The sequence below is a fragment of the Echiichthys vipera genome, assembly GCF_963691815.1.
Source record: "Echiichthys vipera genome assembly, chromosome: 7".
Classification (NCBI taxonomy): Eukaryota; Metazoa; Chordata; class Actinopteri; order Perciformes; family Trachinidae; genus Echiichthys; species Echiichthys vipera.
In genome coordinates this window covers 20924300-20939485 of record NC_139832.1, presented here as the reverse complement: position 1 = coordinate 20939485, position 15186 = coordinate 20924300, and the positions used below count along the sequence as shown (strand labels likewise).

At 39.3% G+C, this 15186-nt stretch overlaps 2 protein-coding genes across 2 annotated transcripts in view; both read left to right on the top strand.

Moving 5' to 3' along the window:
• The window catches only part of hipk2 (homeodomain interacting protein kinase 2), a 68356-nt gene extending 63279 nt beyond the window's left edge, over positions 1 to 5077 (top strand). Inside the window, exons 11-15 of the mRNA XM_083917447.1 lie at positions 1 to 109; positions 1214 to 1537; positions 2489 to 2733; positions 2828 to 2988; positions 3461 to 5077. The exon at positions 1 to 109 is cut by the window's left edge and continues 74 nt beyond it. Of these exons, the coding sequence (XP_083773573.1) occupies positions 1 to 109; positions 1214 to 1537; positions 2489 to 2733; positions 2828 to 2988; positions 3461 to 3922 (1301 nt within the window). The 3' untranslated portion in view covers positions 3923 to 5077. The remainder of the gene's footprint in view (positions 110 to 1213; positions 1538 to 2488; positions 2734 to 2827; positions 2989 to 3460) is intronic.
• An 8782-nt stretch (positions 5078 to 13859) lies between these two features.
• Positions 13860 to 15186, top strand: part of LOC310949672 (UPF0606 protein KIAA1549) — a gene marked incomplete at its 5' end in the record, with an annotated part of 38575 nt that continues 37248 nt past the window's right edge. The window contains one exon of the mRNA XM_083917181.1: positions 13860 to 13992. Within this exon, the coding sequence (XP_083773307.1) occupies positions 13860 to 13992 (133 nt within the window). The remainder of the gene's footprint in view (positions 13993 to 15186) is intronic.

Genomic DNA, 15186 nt, shown 5'->3' with positions numbered 1-15186 from the left:
TCCCATCCAACCAGACGCTCAATGTGGGAGTGGCACATGTTATGAGGCAGCCCTCAACCAATAACAACTCCACTTCCAAAAAGAACAAACAGCACCAGATGTCTGCCAGGTAGGGTACTCACCTATACCCCTTTTCGACCAAACATTTTGAGGGCAGGTTCAGAGCCGGTGCCAAATCTTGAACCGGTTCTTCCTGTTTCGACAGCCAAAGAACCGGCTCTCGGCCAGGAAAACTGGTTCCAGAGCGGCACCAACTCCTTGCTGGTCTAAAACCGGCACCACAATAAAAAATGTTGTGTGTTTGGAATTTGTATATTTTATTGTGTTTTTTTTGTCAAAATTAACAACTTTTCTAAAGAGACATGTCTTCTTTAGCATGCTTAATCAACAGAGAAACACAGTTTAAGTTACGTTTTAAAAAAAATGTTTATTCACAGTTATGCACAATGATTATACACAGTTCCTTTCAGAAAATCAAAGAACTATTAACAACTCGGAAAGAAAACATAAACATGTACATGTGTCTGGTGTAATGGCAGTTTTCATTGAACACAGCTCCAGCTGCGGTCATTTGATTCTGATGTTGCCTGTAAAGACATGAACTGTAAAGACAGAAATGGATCATTCATTTTAACTGCAATGTGATCAATTGCAGGTAGTCTATGCTAGGTAAGACTAGCTTACGTTAGCTACTTTAGCTTCCAACAAAGGTTGACATTAACATCTTACATTCAGTGTTGATATGAATCAAAACATGTTAGATAATTCCCTTTCTTATCAAACAAAATCATCCATTGTATTCAAGACGAGCAGTAGAAATGTGTTGTAGTCCACTTTTGTTGTTGTTGTTGTTGTTGTTGTTGTTGTTGTGCTTGAAGTGGGTTTTAGCATTTCTGAGGAAACCTTAGACGTATTCAGTTACATAATGATGTGGCTTTCTTGGGGCTCTCTAGCCTGTGGAAAACCTCACAGGCTCTGAGAAGGTTCCAAAGTTGAACCAACAGTGAACCGGCACCAGCACCAGCCCAGCACTAGAACTAGGTCTTGGTTGTTCGAAAAGGGGTACTAGATGTCTCATTTAAGATGTCATCATTCTACTGGCAAGAGCATCACAGATAGATCATTGTGTCTTACAGCTCTTCATCTTGATCTTCAATATCTGTGCATTTTGCCCTCTATGTGACACGTGCACTCTTCTCTGTCTTTCTATAAGGAATATATCTGCCTACGAGGTGTCGTCCTCTCAGGCGGTGCTGTCCCCGCAGCGCTCCAAGAGGGTGAAGGAGAACACGCCCCCACGCTGCGCTGTGCTGCAGAATGGCTCGGCGTCCAACTGCCCGCCCCCGCAGGGTTGTGGGGGCGGCGGGTGGGGGGCTAATGAAGCAGAACAGGCTTCCAGCACCACCCGTGACCATCAGCACCATCACCACGTCCCCAGACAGACCATAATCATCCCTGACACTCCCAGTCCTTCAGTCAGCATCATCACCATCAGCAGTGACACCGATGAGGAAGATGACCACAAACAAAACAACAGGTCAGTTCTGTTTTTTTTTTTAAGTGGTTCTTTTTCACTCACTTGATACAGGAAAAGTTTGTTCATCATTGGGATTATCAGTGCTGCAGAGCTGCAGTCTCAAATCATTTCTTTCCTTATCTTGTTTCTGTGATCACATACTTTGGTATAAAAAAATCATTTAAAGTGTAATTCCGGCGTAAAAGCATCCCATGGTCTTTTTCAGTATGAATATACATCAAATAAACCATCGAGACAGTTTTTTTCATTGACTATTAACAGAGAAATTCGGGAGAGCTTTAGCAGCCAGAGCAGTCGGTAACCCAATGCACGGGAGTTCAGTTCAATATTTTCCTCCTTGAACTGAACACCTGTGCATTTGGTAATCGACTTGTATGGACTGCCTTTCAATGTGGCCGTACCCGGCTGCTAAGGCTTGTAGCATTGTAAAACAGTCTCTTTTAATAAACTCCGGGTTCGCTAACTATGTTGTTGGTGCTTCATGCTTCGTCGTGTGTAGGGACTGTTATCATGCTACTGCAGAGGTTATGTGCTATTTTGAGCAATATTAGTGGTTAAAAAAAGTTGATGGTTTAGCACTCCGCCCCAAGCTACTGAGTGTTAGCCATGTCTGGCTGCGAGCTACTTTACGGGATTTCTCTGTGTATGGCTTATACTCTGGAATTACACTTTAAGGTATTTTTAACAACATACAGTATATTTGTGTTTCTAGCATCAGATGACCGTAAAACTATAAAAGTAATTTGATCTGAAGTCATTAAATGCTATCAGGGCCATCTAAGGCCAATGGTAATTTCTGTGACAGTGGTATTTCACCACCATTGATCAAATCAATTTTATAACCATGCAGTCATATGACATCAGATAAAAAAGATGACTTTGAGTTTACATAAGTCACTGGTGTTGATTTCTCAGTAACTTTCCTATCTGCTCCCTTTCCGTTTCCTCCAGCTCGTCTTCAAAGCAGCGGAAGAATGTCATTAGTTGCGTAACGGTCCACGATTCACCCGACTCTGACTGTTCCAGCAACAACAGCCCCTACACTGTGGAGTCCAGACCCCCCAACAACAACAGCTACGACACAAAGACCACCATCCTGGACAACTACAACAATGGGAACCCCCGCACTATCATCATCCCCCCTCTCAAAACCCAGAACAGTGAGGTCCCGAACGAGTGTGAGCGCCTGATGCCAGGTACAGCCTCATGAATTTGCCAGTAGCTGTTGCATTGCTGTGTATTAAAGTTACTGCTTCCAAATTAACCAAACCCATATGCTCTCCTCTGCAGATGCAATGAACCATCAGAATACGGCTTACAAGTTCAAATTGTCTAATGGAGTGGTGTCTGGCAATAATCACCTACCAGGGGGAATGTCCGGAGGCGGGTCCTACCGACAGCAGCGCTCAGGGCCACACCCCCTCCAGCAGCAGCCTCTCAATCTCAGCCAGGTATGATGAGACGTGGTATCACAATTAACATGTTAATATGTGTTTGTGAAACCTCAGATATTTAAGGATAATGTTTTAGAGGAATAGTATATGTTGTTTATTCACCTATATAGCTTATTTTGGGGATTTTTTTCATGTTCTGTTAGAGGAAAAGATTGATACCATCCTCATGTTACCACATGTTGCTACAACAAGCAGCCAGTTAGCTAAGCTTAGTATAAAGAGCAGAAAATGGTGGAAACCAAAAGGTACTTTTGTTCCAAAGGTAAGAAAAGTTAAATATGAGAATAATATTGATCATTTTACCTAACTCTCTGCATTTCCTACAATGTCAAACTATTCCTCCAATAAGGTTGATAATTAGTTTCCAACACTATCCAATAGATTTTTGAAATTGTAGTTTAAGAGATCATATGAGGCTACGAGGCTTTCCATGAACAAGAGTTTGCAATGTCCTCATGTCCTCTTCCAGGCCCAGCAGCATATGGTAGCTGAGCGAAATGGTCATCGGCGCCAGCAGGCCTACATCACTCCCACCATCGCCACTCAGGCCCCGTACTCCTTCCATCACAATAGCCCCTCTCACACGGGCAATGTCCACCCGCACTTGGCTGCCACACACCTACCCAGCCAACCCCACCTCTACACCTACACAGCCCCTGCTGCTCTGGGCTCCACCGGCACAGTGGCCCACCTGGTGGCGTCACAGGGTTCGGCACGCCATGCGGTTCAACACGGAAGCTACCCACCAGGCATCGTCCACCAGGTCCCAGTCAGCATGGGTCACCGCGTGTTGCCCTCGCCTACCTTACACCACAGCCAGTACCAGGCTCAGTTTGCCCACCAGGCTTACATCAGTGCTTCACCCGCCTCCACTGTCTACACTGGATACCCACTGAGCCCAGCCAAGGTCAACCAGTACCCTTACCTCTAGAGAAGACACTGACTGACACTTAAGAGCCTGACCCAGCTGATGCTGCTGCCCCCCGAACGCACCCGCCCTGAGCCCCATTAATATCCTAAACATCCTCTCCTCAACCTCAGACATAAATAGAGACAGAGGAACATGCAATCCTCATGAAACTGTCACGTATAACTTGAAGATTTAACGACAGAGAGAAAAAGAAAAAAAAAAGATTCACAGCCTCTCTAGAAGGGAAAGATGAGGTTGAATTTCAGAGGGGTTCAGTTCAAAATGTTTTCTTTCAAATTTTTTTTCTCCTGAAAGGGCCAGTTTTTGCTTTTATTTGTCTATTCTTCGCTTTACTTTATGAGGGAAGAGATGTCTCATTAGTTTCACAGGGAAGTTTGAACCAGGCCTTTTGGAACAGTGAAGGTCTTCAGGTTTGTGTTCTTTTATTTTCCCCTCTTAAATTTGGGAAGAGACTGTTGAACAGGGGTTAATGACTGGAAGTTTGGAATCCCAAGAGATTTGGGAGAAGGTGAAATACGGAAACCTGCTGCTCTTCAAAGAAAAAAATATTGATGGCCTTGAACTGTCTTAATATTTCCAAATCATTCATGGTGGGGGGAGAACAGAGAGGCAACTCCCCCCACTCCACCTTCTCCAGCCGAGGAGGCTTCTGGAAATATAACCAACAGAAGACAACAAACTTTTTAGTGTATTTATAGATATTTTTTCCTTTATGTTTCACCTTTACGACGCTACTTCAGTTTTAGCTAGGTGTCTTAGCTGGGCCCTGTTTTTAGAATGTAGCAGTCTGCACCTGTTTGGTTAAAGAAAAATACTTTTTTCTTTTTTTCCTGATACCAATAGATTTATTTGTTCCTCTTTTTTCAATGTGATTGCACAAAGTGGTTATAATAACATAGGCATGTACAATGTGATTGTCTGTGTGTGCTACTGTCAGCCATGCGTGTGTAGTCCACCTACTTAAAACTCTCTTCAGTCTTTAGTTTTTGACCATTGTTCCCTCGTAGTGCCTTACAGATATAATGACACAGTTTACCTGGCTTGGATCCTAAAAGCCACAAGAGACTATAGCTATACTTAGAGAGACATGTTTCCCTGGTTTGACATCCTAGTTGGGGCAGTTGTAGCTCTCTTCCAGGTGTAGGCTCAGCCCTTGCTGTTTCTTGTCTTAGTGACAGATAGAAGATGAAGATTAATGTCAGAGTTGATATCACGCTGAGCTGTTTTATAATGTGTGCATGAGATAACTTGCCTGGGGTACTTACCAAAGTCATAGATAAATTCTTGTTGCATTTTGCTCTGGATAGTAATGTAAATATGAAAATGTACAGTATAGCTGTAGCTGTAAACCTCTACCACAGTGGCACCCAAAACGTGGCTTTAGTTTGGAGTATAATTGTTGTTTTTTTAAATAATCACACAAGGGAATTCATGCATGGTGATGGCAGAGCAGAGATATTAGCTCAGTTTTCTTGTACAGGGAAGTTACAGTACATTGTTTGAGACACAGTAGAGGTTGTTTTTTAAGGTTAAAAGCTAGTCCGAGAGAAGGGCCTGACAGAAAGTGACTGATGCGGTGAGGGTGGTTCTGTGAGGCTAGGGATGGCCAGGCTGCAGAGAAGAGGCAGAGTATCGAGGGTTATTTGAGTGAGATACTGTGTAGGCACGAGTGAGGGGGCTGTTTGAAAGGGTCAGTTTAGGTAGGGACTGCTGAGGGCAGGGTGAAACTCTCTATCCTAAATGGGACTAAAATGGTAGCATGTTGGCACTGAGCAGGTTGATAGTAACACTGAGCCCGGGTGGTTGGTAGGAGCCGAAGGGGCACTACCTTACCTGTATGCACACTTCTGACGTGAATCCTTTCGTCATTCCTCGCTGTCGTCGTTTGTTTTCTCCAGGAAAGATAATTGGAAGTTAATTTGTTGCGCTTGAGGTTTGGGTAGCATCTGAGAGCTGCAAGAACAGTACAGAAGGGAAATGCCACAGCGTACACCTGGAAGGGCACCTTATGGACGATTTGTTGCCACTGTCCATTTGTCTTCGAACCAGGTACATCACAGACATCGCCACGCCAGCCGAATGGGATGCCTGAACACTTAGAGAACCGATAGGGCTGTTGCTTTTGTGTTTTGCTGCTTGATTTAACAGACACCTTTTTTTTCCCCCTTGTAGCCAATGATACAAATAATCTCTTGTTTTCATTTGTCCTCTTGAACATAGGCCCATCAGTATACTGCTGGTGGTTTAGTGAAAGCCTTTCCCTCTTCTTCTTCTTCTTGGTATGCCATAGTACTTGCATTTGAAGTGATTTTTTTTTTAACTTAACATTATCTTGAACTATTTGACATGGCTGTAGTACATGTTGTGTTTATTTTTTAGAGATTGTTGCAATAATTCTTGTGGATGTTTTATCAGAGTGTGTGTGTGTTTTTATTATATGTCAAGCTCATTTCTATTTTGTAATCTGGGGGTTGATGTACAGTAATATTAAGTATTCTGTGGAGGTGGGTGCACCTGTGTAAAGAATTGCAACACTGCTGATGAAAGAAAGTGTTGAGTTGAGGGGCCCTTATAGATAGATGCTTTGGCTTTAGGGTGCCACAGTCAGGTTTGAAATACAACAATCTCTTTTAAAAAAAATCCCTTGACAGGCCTCAGAGTGGTTTGGTACTTTCCCCCCCAACAACTCTCCACTCCTCAACAGCTCCAGCATGCAAAGCCTAGGGTCCGGGTAGTTAAACATGTGATTACATAGTACGTTGCTGGTTACATCATTCTTCTCTGTTCTGTTATTGTCTTTTTTTTATCTACTTAACTTCCTCCAGGTCATTGGGGCCTAAGCACACACACACACATAAGGGAGATGGTTTTCCATTGAAATACAGAAATACAGACTACTGAAACATTCCACTGTTTGAGGGAATTTGGCGTTTACCCATGCCACACTGCTGTCCTGTCTCTGCTCCTGTCAGCACTTGGATAGCATTGTCACACTTTTTTTTCTTCGCTACTCCCACCAAAGAATTCAACAGATGGATCATGTACAGCACAGCAGAGTACAGTACAAGCAATCCTCCACAGTGTTGCTAGAGCAGACAGGCAATAACTTCTGGTCTCATATTTAAACACTTTACACAAGAGGGATTTAACATTCTTACTGCATACAGCACAGTCGTTAATTTGTTTAGATTCTGGATGTTTAACCATGAGAAGAGCTGCAGTCTGTTCTCTTGTTTTACTTTCATTACTCCACACACATTAGCGCCCTGTTGAATGATCAATAATGATCTAACCTTTCTCCAAATTATTAAGCCAGTAGGTTTATTTATTTTAATTTTTTTTTACATTGTTGATGTTGTAGCTTTATTGGTGTTGTATGAAAATGAATTTGTAAACTAAAATATTTGTTTTACATTAGTGTGCCATGGAATAGAATGACCTGTAAAAATGGATTAATCAAAAATGTACCAACTATACCTTTAAAACCATGGTCACCCGCACAAAATGAATGTAATATGTGACCTGTGACATCTGAAATGGCTTTAGATCTTTCTCAGTGGGTGACCATTCATTTCATTTCTACACCGTTTGTGGCCATGCATGATGCAATAATTATACATCTGATCTCCAGCAAAATCCCATATGAGAGAAATAATGTAAAATTGCCACTATCTTCATGATTGGGGGGATATATCGAATAATCGCTTTTTTCTCAATTGAAACATCCAATTAAGAGAAGCCCTGTATGCGCAACATTTTGGAAAATACCTTGATGTGTATGATAGCCTACCTTTGTCTATTACTCTGTTTCACATAACCAATGTTTTGTGTTTTGTAAAAAAGGGGAATCAGAAATGTGAGCATTAACGTAGATTGAGTGACCTTACAATTACCAAAATGTGCTTAAGTAAAGTGTAAAAATGTTTTGTGTTGTTGAGTTAAGCATAGCCTTCCCAGCTAGCGACTTTACTGTTAGAGTACTGCCTTCCAAATAAGCAACAATACCTCCAAAGGTTTAAGGTGACAATTTAAATTAGAGAAAAAGAAATATGTGTCTCACTCTCTATGAAGCCTGGCATTCTCTGTTAAAATACACTCAGACTTCCAGCTTTGCTAATGGTGTTATTGTGAATACTCCTATACCGGGAGCTTTGGAAACACTGAGAAACATTCCTGAGAGCATGACGGTGCACACAGTGCTACAAATTTTTCTAAGGCGACTTGGAGTTCTGCAAGAAGTGATCAGACAACCCCCAACATCAACCCTTTCAGTATAAACCGTTATCCCAAAGTACAAAGGGGTTAGGAACAGGTGTTAGGTGGACTAATCATGAGCTGATGTACACTCATAACCAGGAAATTCATAGTAAACAAGCATTCTTAAAGCCCTTTCGGATTAGTGAGTGTATGTTTTTGTTTATTAACTTTTTCGTTGAGGAGATCTGCTCCTTTTGCTGGCTATTCCTTGGGGGAATTCAGGGTGAGGTGGTCAAGGTTTGATGCCATCACTGAATAAGGGTGTCGGGTGATTACAATGTATGAATTTAAGAACCAAAACAGATTGAATTTTGAACCAAAACTGATTGAATTTGGAATAGTTTCCCTATGATCTTCATTTATTCTAATTTGTGTAAAAACCAGGCAATAATATGAATTATTTTATACCACCTTAAGTCCCCAAATTGCTGTATTGTAAGATATTTGGTCTGACTTGAAATTTGTGTCTTTTCCCATCTGACTTTTAGAGACATTTCTAGCCAAAGTGTTATTTTTGTGGTGTTAATAAATGCAATGTATAAGTTGTAGACCAGAGCTACATTCAAAGCCAGATTTGCCTGTTTACACGTCCAAAAAAATCAATTTAAGACTTGAGGTCATGTCAAAGTCATTCTCAAAATTGTAAATTAGAGTTTCTCAATTTCTCAAATAGCTACTTGCACAACAATGTTCATGCAAGTGATTTATCAGTTTATTTACATTTTCTAAAAGACCTAAGAGTGCATCAAACCCTGACCCCCTTTTGTGTCCATTGCTGTATGGTTTCTCAATGGTGTAAAATCTCATTCTTTGTCGATAAAAGCTAATGTGTGCTGCAGTATTTCCTAGTATACTTCTCTGTTAATTGTCTTTTCTTATTTACTTTTGTTTATTGGGTGTGTTGTTTCATTATTTCAATCTGTTGATGTAGCTTTCTATGTATACCCTGTTCCTTAGCCTAATATTATTAAGTATGTTATGAGAATGGATATTTTACTGGCTTTATAGAATGTTTAAATAAATATAATAATGACAATAAGAAGAAGGATTAATTAAACCTCCTAACAAGTTGAGTACTTGCTACTAAGCGCTTGTGTTACCATTATGATGTTGTGTGCTTCTCTTAATCATTTTCGTTGTAGAAAAATGGAGTGAATTTATATTAGGCTTCGAAATAACTAATGATAGCATTGTACATTTTACAGGAGGATTTTAACAGACAAACAGCTTCGTCAAATAGAAGAATATAGTTATTTTAATTGTCCTCTTTACTAACTGTAGGGTGAGAAGGGGCTCGCGTTGTGGTGAACTATGTTATAGCTTGTTATTCACTGTTACTTTTGATCATTTTTTCGGTCTCCGAGGTGAATCGAGTTATTAATGAGAATTTGTATGCTCACATATGCATATTGTATATGTGTAGAAATGTAATCACACTTTGTCTTGGATTTACATTAAACTGTTAAGTCACGGCACCAATCTCCTGTTTTCTACTGTGGTGGGTGTGTGTGTTTGTGTGTGTGTGTGCTTGGGTTTTTTGTGAGAGCTCATTTAATAAAAGGAAATAAAAATCTAAAATAATTAGCAAACATACTACATATTAATACTCCAAAATGTTGTTCTTTTTTGTTAAAGAAAACATTTAATGGCCATGCACGCAGGTGTTTTCACTTATTTCTCTTATACACCCTGTTGAAGAGGACCTATAGCAAGTCATTGAATCCAGTTGTAGAATATTCTGGTCCCTTACATAAGTGAAAGTAGAAATACCACTATTTAAAAAAAAAAATACAATGTGAATTTCCTGTTCAATTGCCAGGAAAAGTCCAGAAATGCACATTTGTAAAGCATCAAAAGTACTCATAAAGACACATGGCCATTGTGAGTGAAAGCATAATCTACAAAGGTATTTATTTTGTATCTCCTCTATAATAACTTTATGCCTGAAATGCCTAAAAGTAATTTGAAGTTGTGTTGTTGAATTGGAAAAATGTACATCGCTACTCTGCTGTTTTTGAAAATGTGTATAAGCGACCTTTAGACCATGTTACTTTTTCATGAAGCAGATCAGAATTCTCATTTCATGTTTAAGTCAATGATAGCTAAAAATGGCCATAAAAATCAATATTGATATATCCATGGCCATTCTTGTCGTTACATCAGTTGGTCAGTCCGTTCTTCGAAACAGCGAGATGTAGGGCCTAATACAATCATTTTTTGACCCCTGAGTTTTTGCTTGACTGTCAGGTCAGGCCTTCCTCTTAAAACAACACCTTTGCCCGTCCTAAAACTTTGGAATTTCCATGACATTGCTGGAAATTTGAGGACAGGATATTTGGTTATCTAAAGGTACCTTAAGTCAAAACTTGTGCAGAGGAAATATTAAAAATCTAATGCTCAGATTGCCATGAAATATAAGGATTGTTAATACTTATGCATTAATATGCACGTAGAAAATATTTTCGAATTATAAAATAATGGTTGAGGTATAGTTACATTATTTTGCAAAGACTATGCCACTGCATGTTTTGTAAATCTTAATCTTTAAAGTAATTTTTAGGCTTTGTCATCTACAGAAACGGTGGAATCTGTGTGATACGAACCCGCTGAAATGTATTCCTTCTCACCAACTCAAACTTCCTTTATTTGCAACAAATAACTTCAAAGCTGAATGCATCCATAAAAAGTAGAGTTTAAACTCTTTTTTTATTATTTTTGTACATTATGTTGTTTATTTACAAAGGAATGACACCTGTGTTACTCGGAGGTGTGTAACACCAGTGACAGTAACCCCAGTGACATTTGGGAGAGAAAAAAATTATTTTAGCAAAATGGTTGCCACATGTCAGACTACACATTTTCAACTGTATAAAGGAATATCACACTATTTTTTTTTTATTTATTATGTTCAATTTACCCCATGGGCTATAAAATGCAATGACAGACTTAAAAGCTTCACAAAACATTCAAACTCAAATCATAAAATGTTAAACCATTGAAGAAACACATCTGACAATCATATGCTCATGTCATCAGCGAATGACCCCTTAACCCAAGAAGAAGTTAAGATCAGTGAATTCATTATTTTAAAATAAAAGTGTTTTGCCTAGCCGTAACACCAACAACATCATTATGGCTGACTGATATGTATTTGACATTATTAATAATAATGAGCTATTTTAATGACTGAAGTCATAAAATATCAATGTTCTATTTATTAAATGTAAGCGTGAATACATTAGATGAATGCATTTTTGTGGATCATTACAAGGACAGTCTTTTTTATTGAACATATATATATATATATAGTCATATATATATATATATATATATATATATATATACAAATAATTTGATTATAAGGTCATGTTAAAAGATTTTGGTGTCTGCAAATGTAAGTGCAAATGTAAGTGATTAACAAAATTAATCTAGTGGGGTGAAAGGTACAATGCACCATTTGCCTCTGGAATGCAATGGATTAGGAATAAAGTAGCATTGACTGGTCATATACTCAAATTAAGTAGAAGCACCTGACCATTGTACCTAAATACAGTGGTTAGGTAAATGTAGTAGTACATAGTTACATTCCACCACAGACTGAATCCCTGGAAGTTTTAAAATGATTAAGTCAGGTAGTCAAAAGAGACATCAACATTGAAGGATCTTATTTTCCCTGATAAAACACAGTACCAGCTAAATGTTCAGAAAGAAGGAGTGTAGCAGGATAAACAGTAATTGAAAGTCAAACTAATCTGGCATCAGCAACATTAGTCATACTCTACCACTTGGTGGCGGTGTGCACCAAAATGTTGGCATCTATTGAACTGCCACTGACGTGATTAGGTTATGCTGATGATCCTCTCCATTTATTTTCAATCACAAAACCTTCCAAAGCACGATGTCTACAGCATGCACCAGGAGGACAAACATCTAAAGCAGATGAATTGTAGGGCATGTGTGCATCCTTGGTGTGTCTTGTCAGAAAACTGTAAACAGTGCGCTTTAAAAGGGCTTGTAAACCTTAACAGCAGACACAGGAGTGCAACAACAAGTAGGCTACACCAAAACTGAATCATTGCAGCAAATTAGATTGCGTCATTCAGTTCGATAACTCTTGTTTTGCTTTGTGTGACTCGGTTAACTCTAATCAGCCAATAAAAAGGCTCGTATTGATACATCAATCCGTGTCTGTATACCTTAAGTTAAGTGCATCATCGCATGAGGCGACGTTGCCGTGGAAGCCGCAGACGCCAGTCGAGGAGGACCAACCTAATATTAAAGCCCCTTTGACAGAAATGAGCCTCGGCCAATCGGAGCAGGTTTCGATACATTAGAAACTAATCAGATCAGCCAGGGGGCGGGACGAAGCCAATCCTCAGGAAGAGAGAAGGTAACCGCTGCCAAAAGAGTGTCAGATGAAGCCAGCCACCAGGACAGTTCGCCCAGCAACGTCTACACTGAAATAACTTCAAACCGCAGGCAGGTGGTCACATGAAGGTTAATGACGAAGACTCAGACTGCATTTTTATCTCATCTAAGGATATTTCTCGTAACCCCAGACAAAGGAATTGATAGAGTTGGAGGCTCCCTTATGGTTGGTAAGTGTGAATGCGCAGCTATGAGCAGGCTGACAGGAATGGCTGGGGGAAAAGGAGAAGAAGAAAAAATTCTGTTATCTTTGCACTCAACGCTAGCTTTGGACAATATGACCAAAGTATGTTTGCTAACACGTATGTAGGGTTTTGTCGTGACACTCAAATGAGGGATGCAACCTGCTTTGTTTAGCCTTTACGAAGAGCCACATGCCCGTTAAACTTCCAAGTAACGGGACGGGATGTAGGACAAGAGACTGTACAGTATCATGATGAGAAAGCTAGCCATGTACAGCCGCGGGATGAAGTGTGTGCTCGGTCTATGTGCGCTCCTCTTTTACCCTGTTGACCTTGGTAAACTGTTATATAGGCCTATGTAGAGTTAGTTAGGTTGCTTATGGGGTAATAATTCCCCAGTTGTGTTTATTTGACTTGGCATGTGTTATTAACGTCATGAACTGGTTGACCATGTGCGTGAAATGTATCATGTTTCTTTCACAATAGAAACACAAACCCCCAAATTGTGTTATTTATTCTAAAATGTATTTTGTATTATTAGCCTGTTATTTTAGTCTGCTTCTGTGGAGAGATACATCTTTTGTGAGAGTTGCAAGAGTGAACTTAGTAATATATATATATATATATATATATATATATATATATATATATATATTCAAATCCATAACAAATATAAATTTAGAATCCAAATTAATCGTACCGTTAACTTAGTTTATTAAAGCCCCAGTGCACAGATTAAGCACAAGGTAGGAGAATGTAATGAAAAATACAAATAGTGGGTGTGCTTTTGTGCGCTTCAGTTTAGCAGTGGTTGTTTCCAGTAAATAGCTGATTAATGAAGTGATCCTTAAGTACCAGGACAAAATGAATGTGGTTGCTGTGAGGGTCACACTGTTGCTCTTTTGTTTTCAACAGCCATTCTTCATTGCAAGCAACTTACGGAAGAAGGGCCCTTACACTGAAAGAGACCAAACCAGGCGGCCTTAAATAACCCAAACATTGACTGTCTCTTCGGAATTAATCTCCCTTTCTTATCTGGATGAAATGCCTTGACCGTACCCCGCCGTACCATGGCAGGTTTAGTCTCCTCTGTCGTCTTGGTGTCGATGCTCAAGGCTCTTATGCATGCCCATGGCCAGCGTGCAGTGTTTCTGGGGATGACGGTGTTGGTAACAGTGATCGCAGCTGACTCACCTGTTGCAGGTAAGAGTACACCTTTCATTGACTCTCACAACACCATGCACTAATTGGTACCTTGTGTTACATTAGTGACACAGTATCTTGTACAACATTAAGTTAGCTTTGATGCATTGACAAGCAATATACAAAGTTCAGTTGGAGTTGCACTTGTAATGTGTTAAATCACTAATATTAATGGGGATTGTTGTCCTTCAAAAATTATCTCTATTGATATTCATGGTTTGCATTATCACATTACAAGTTAATCCCCATTAATATTAGGGATGCATGATATATATATTGGTGCAAGTAAATTATCGGCCAGTAATGGGAAATTTATATGATGGTGTATTATTTTGATAATGAAATTATAGCCCATTAATTACCGGCTAATAATACAAAGTCAAATTCCCTCTAAGCACAGCATCTACACACTTTGATACAGTAGGATGGGATGCCTCTTTAAAGTTGTACTGCAGTCGGCCGATAAACTTTTTGAGTATTTGACATGTCAGATGTCGGAAAGATTATGTCAAAGTATTTCATTCTTTGAATTCTTAGACTATTAAAGCCAAGCATGTTTGTGATTTTTTTTTAATGTAGGCTAATTTTCCCCAAAAAAATAAAGGAATATTTGAAAAGTTTTCTTTCTTTTCATTAAACAATAGTTCAAGGTTAGTCAGGGCTATGGAATGTTGAATCATCCATCACTGCGCATTATATGTTAACCTTTATTACTCTCAGGTAAAAGCATATACTATAAACTTATTCACAAAATACCAAAATGTGAAATCAGTTATCTTATCCTGTTGGAAAATACTCGATGGTTTGCATTGTGTGATCTGATCTCAACAAAGTGCATCAACAGTTGAATGTAATGTACCTGTGTTACCTGATGAGCAGTTGCTTATGATGGACACTTATACAGCAGTTATTAATATGACTGTTCGAAGGCAAGGATTAGCTTCTTTGGCCATGAGGAGCATTAAGTGATTAAGTAATTATCGGTTATCATGTCGGCTGAAAACAAAATTCGGCTGAAAACAAAATTCATATTGTGCATCCTCAGTTGATATTTCTTATTTATAGTGGGCAAATCCACAAATGTAAATATGGTATTAGTGGAACAATAAGGTCATCATATTGTAACACAACTCAGATTAAGTGATATACATCATACAAATGCTAACTGAATAGCTATATAAATTGCACTAGATT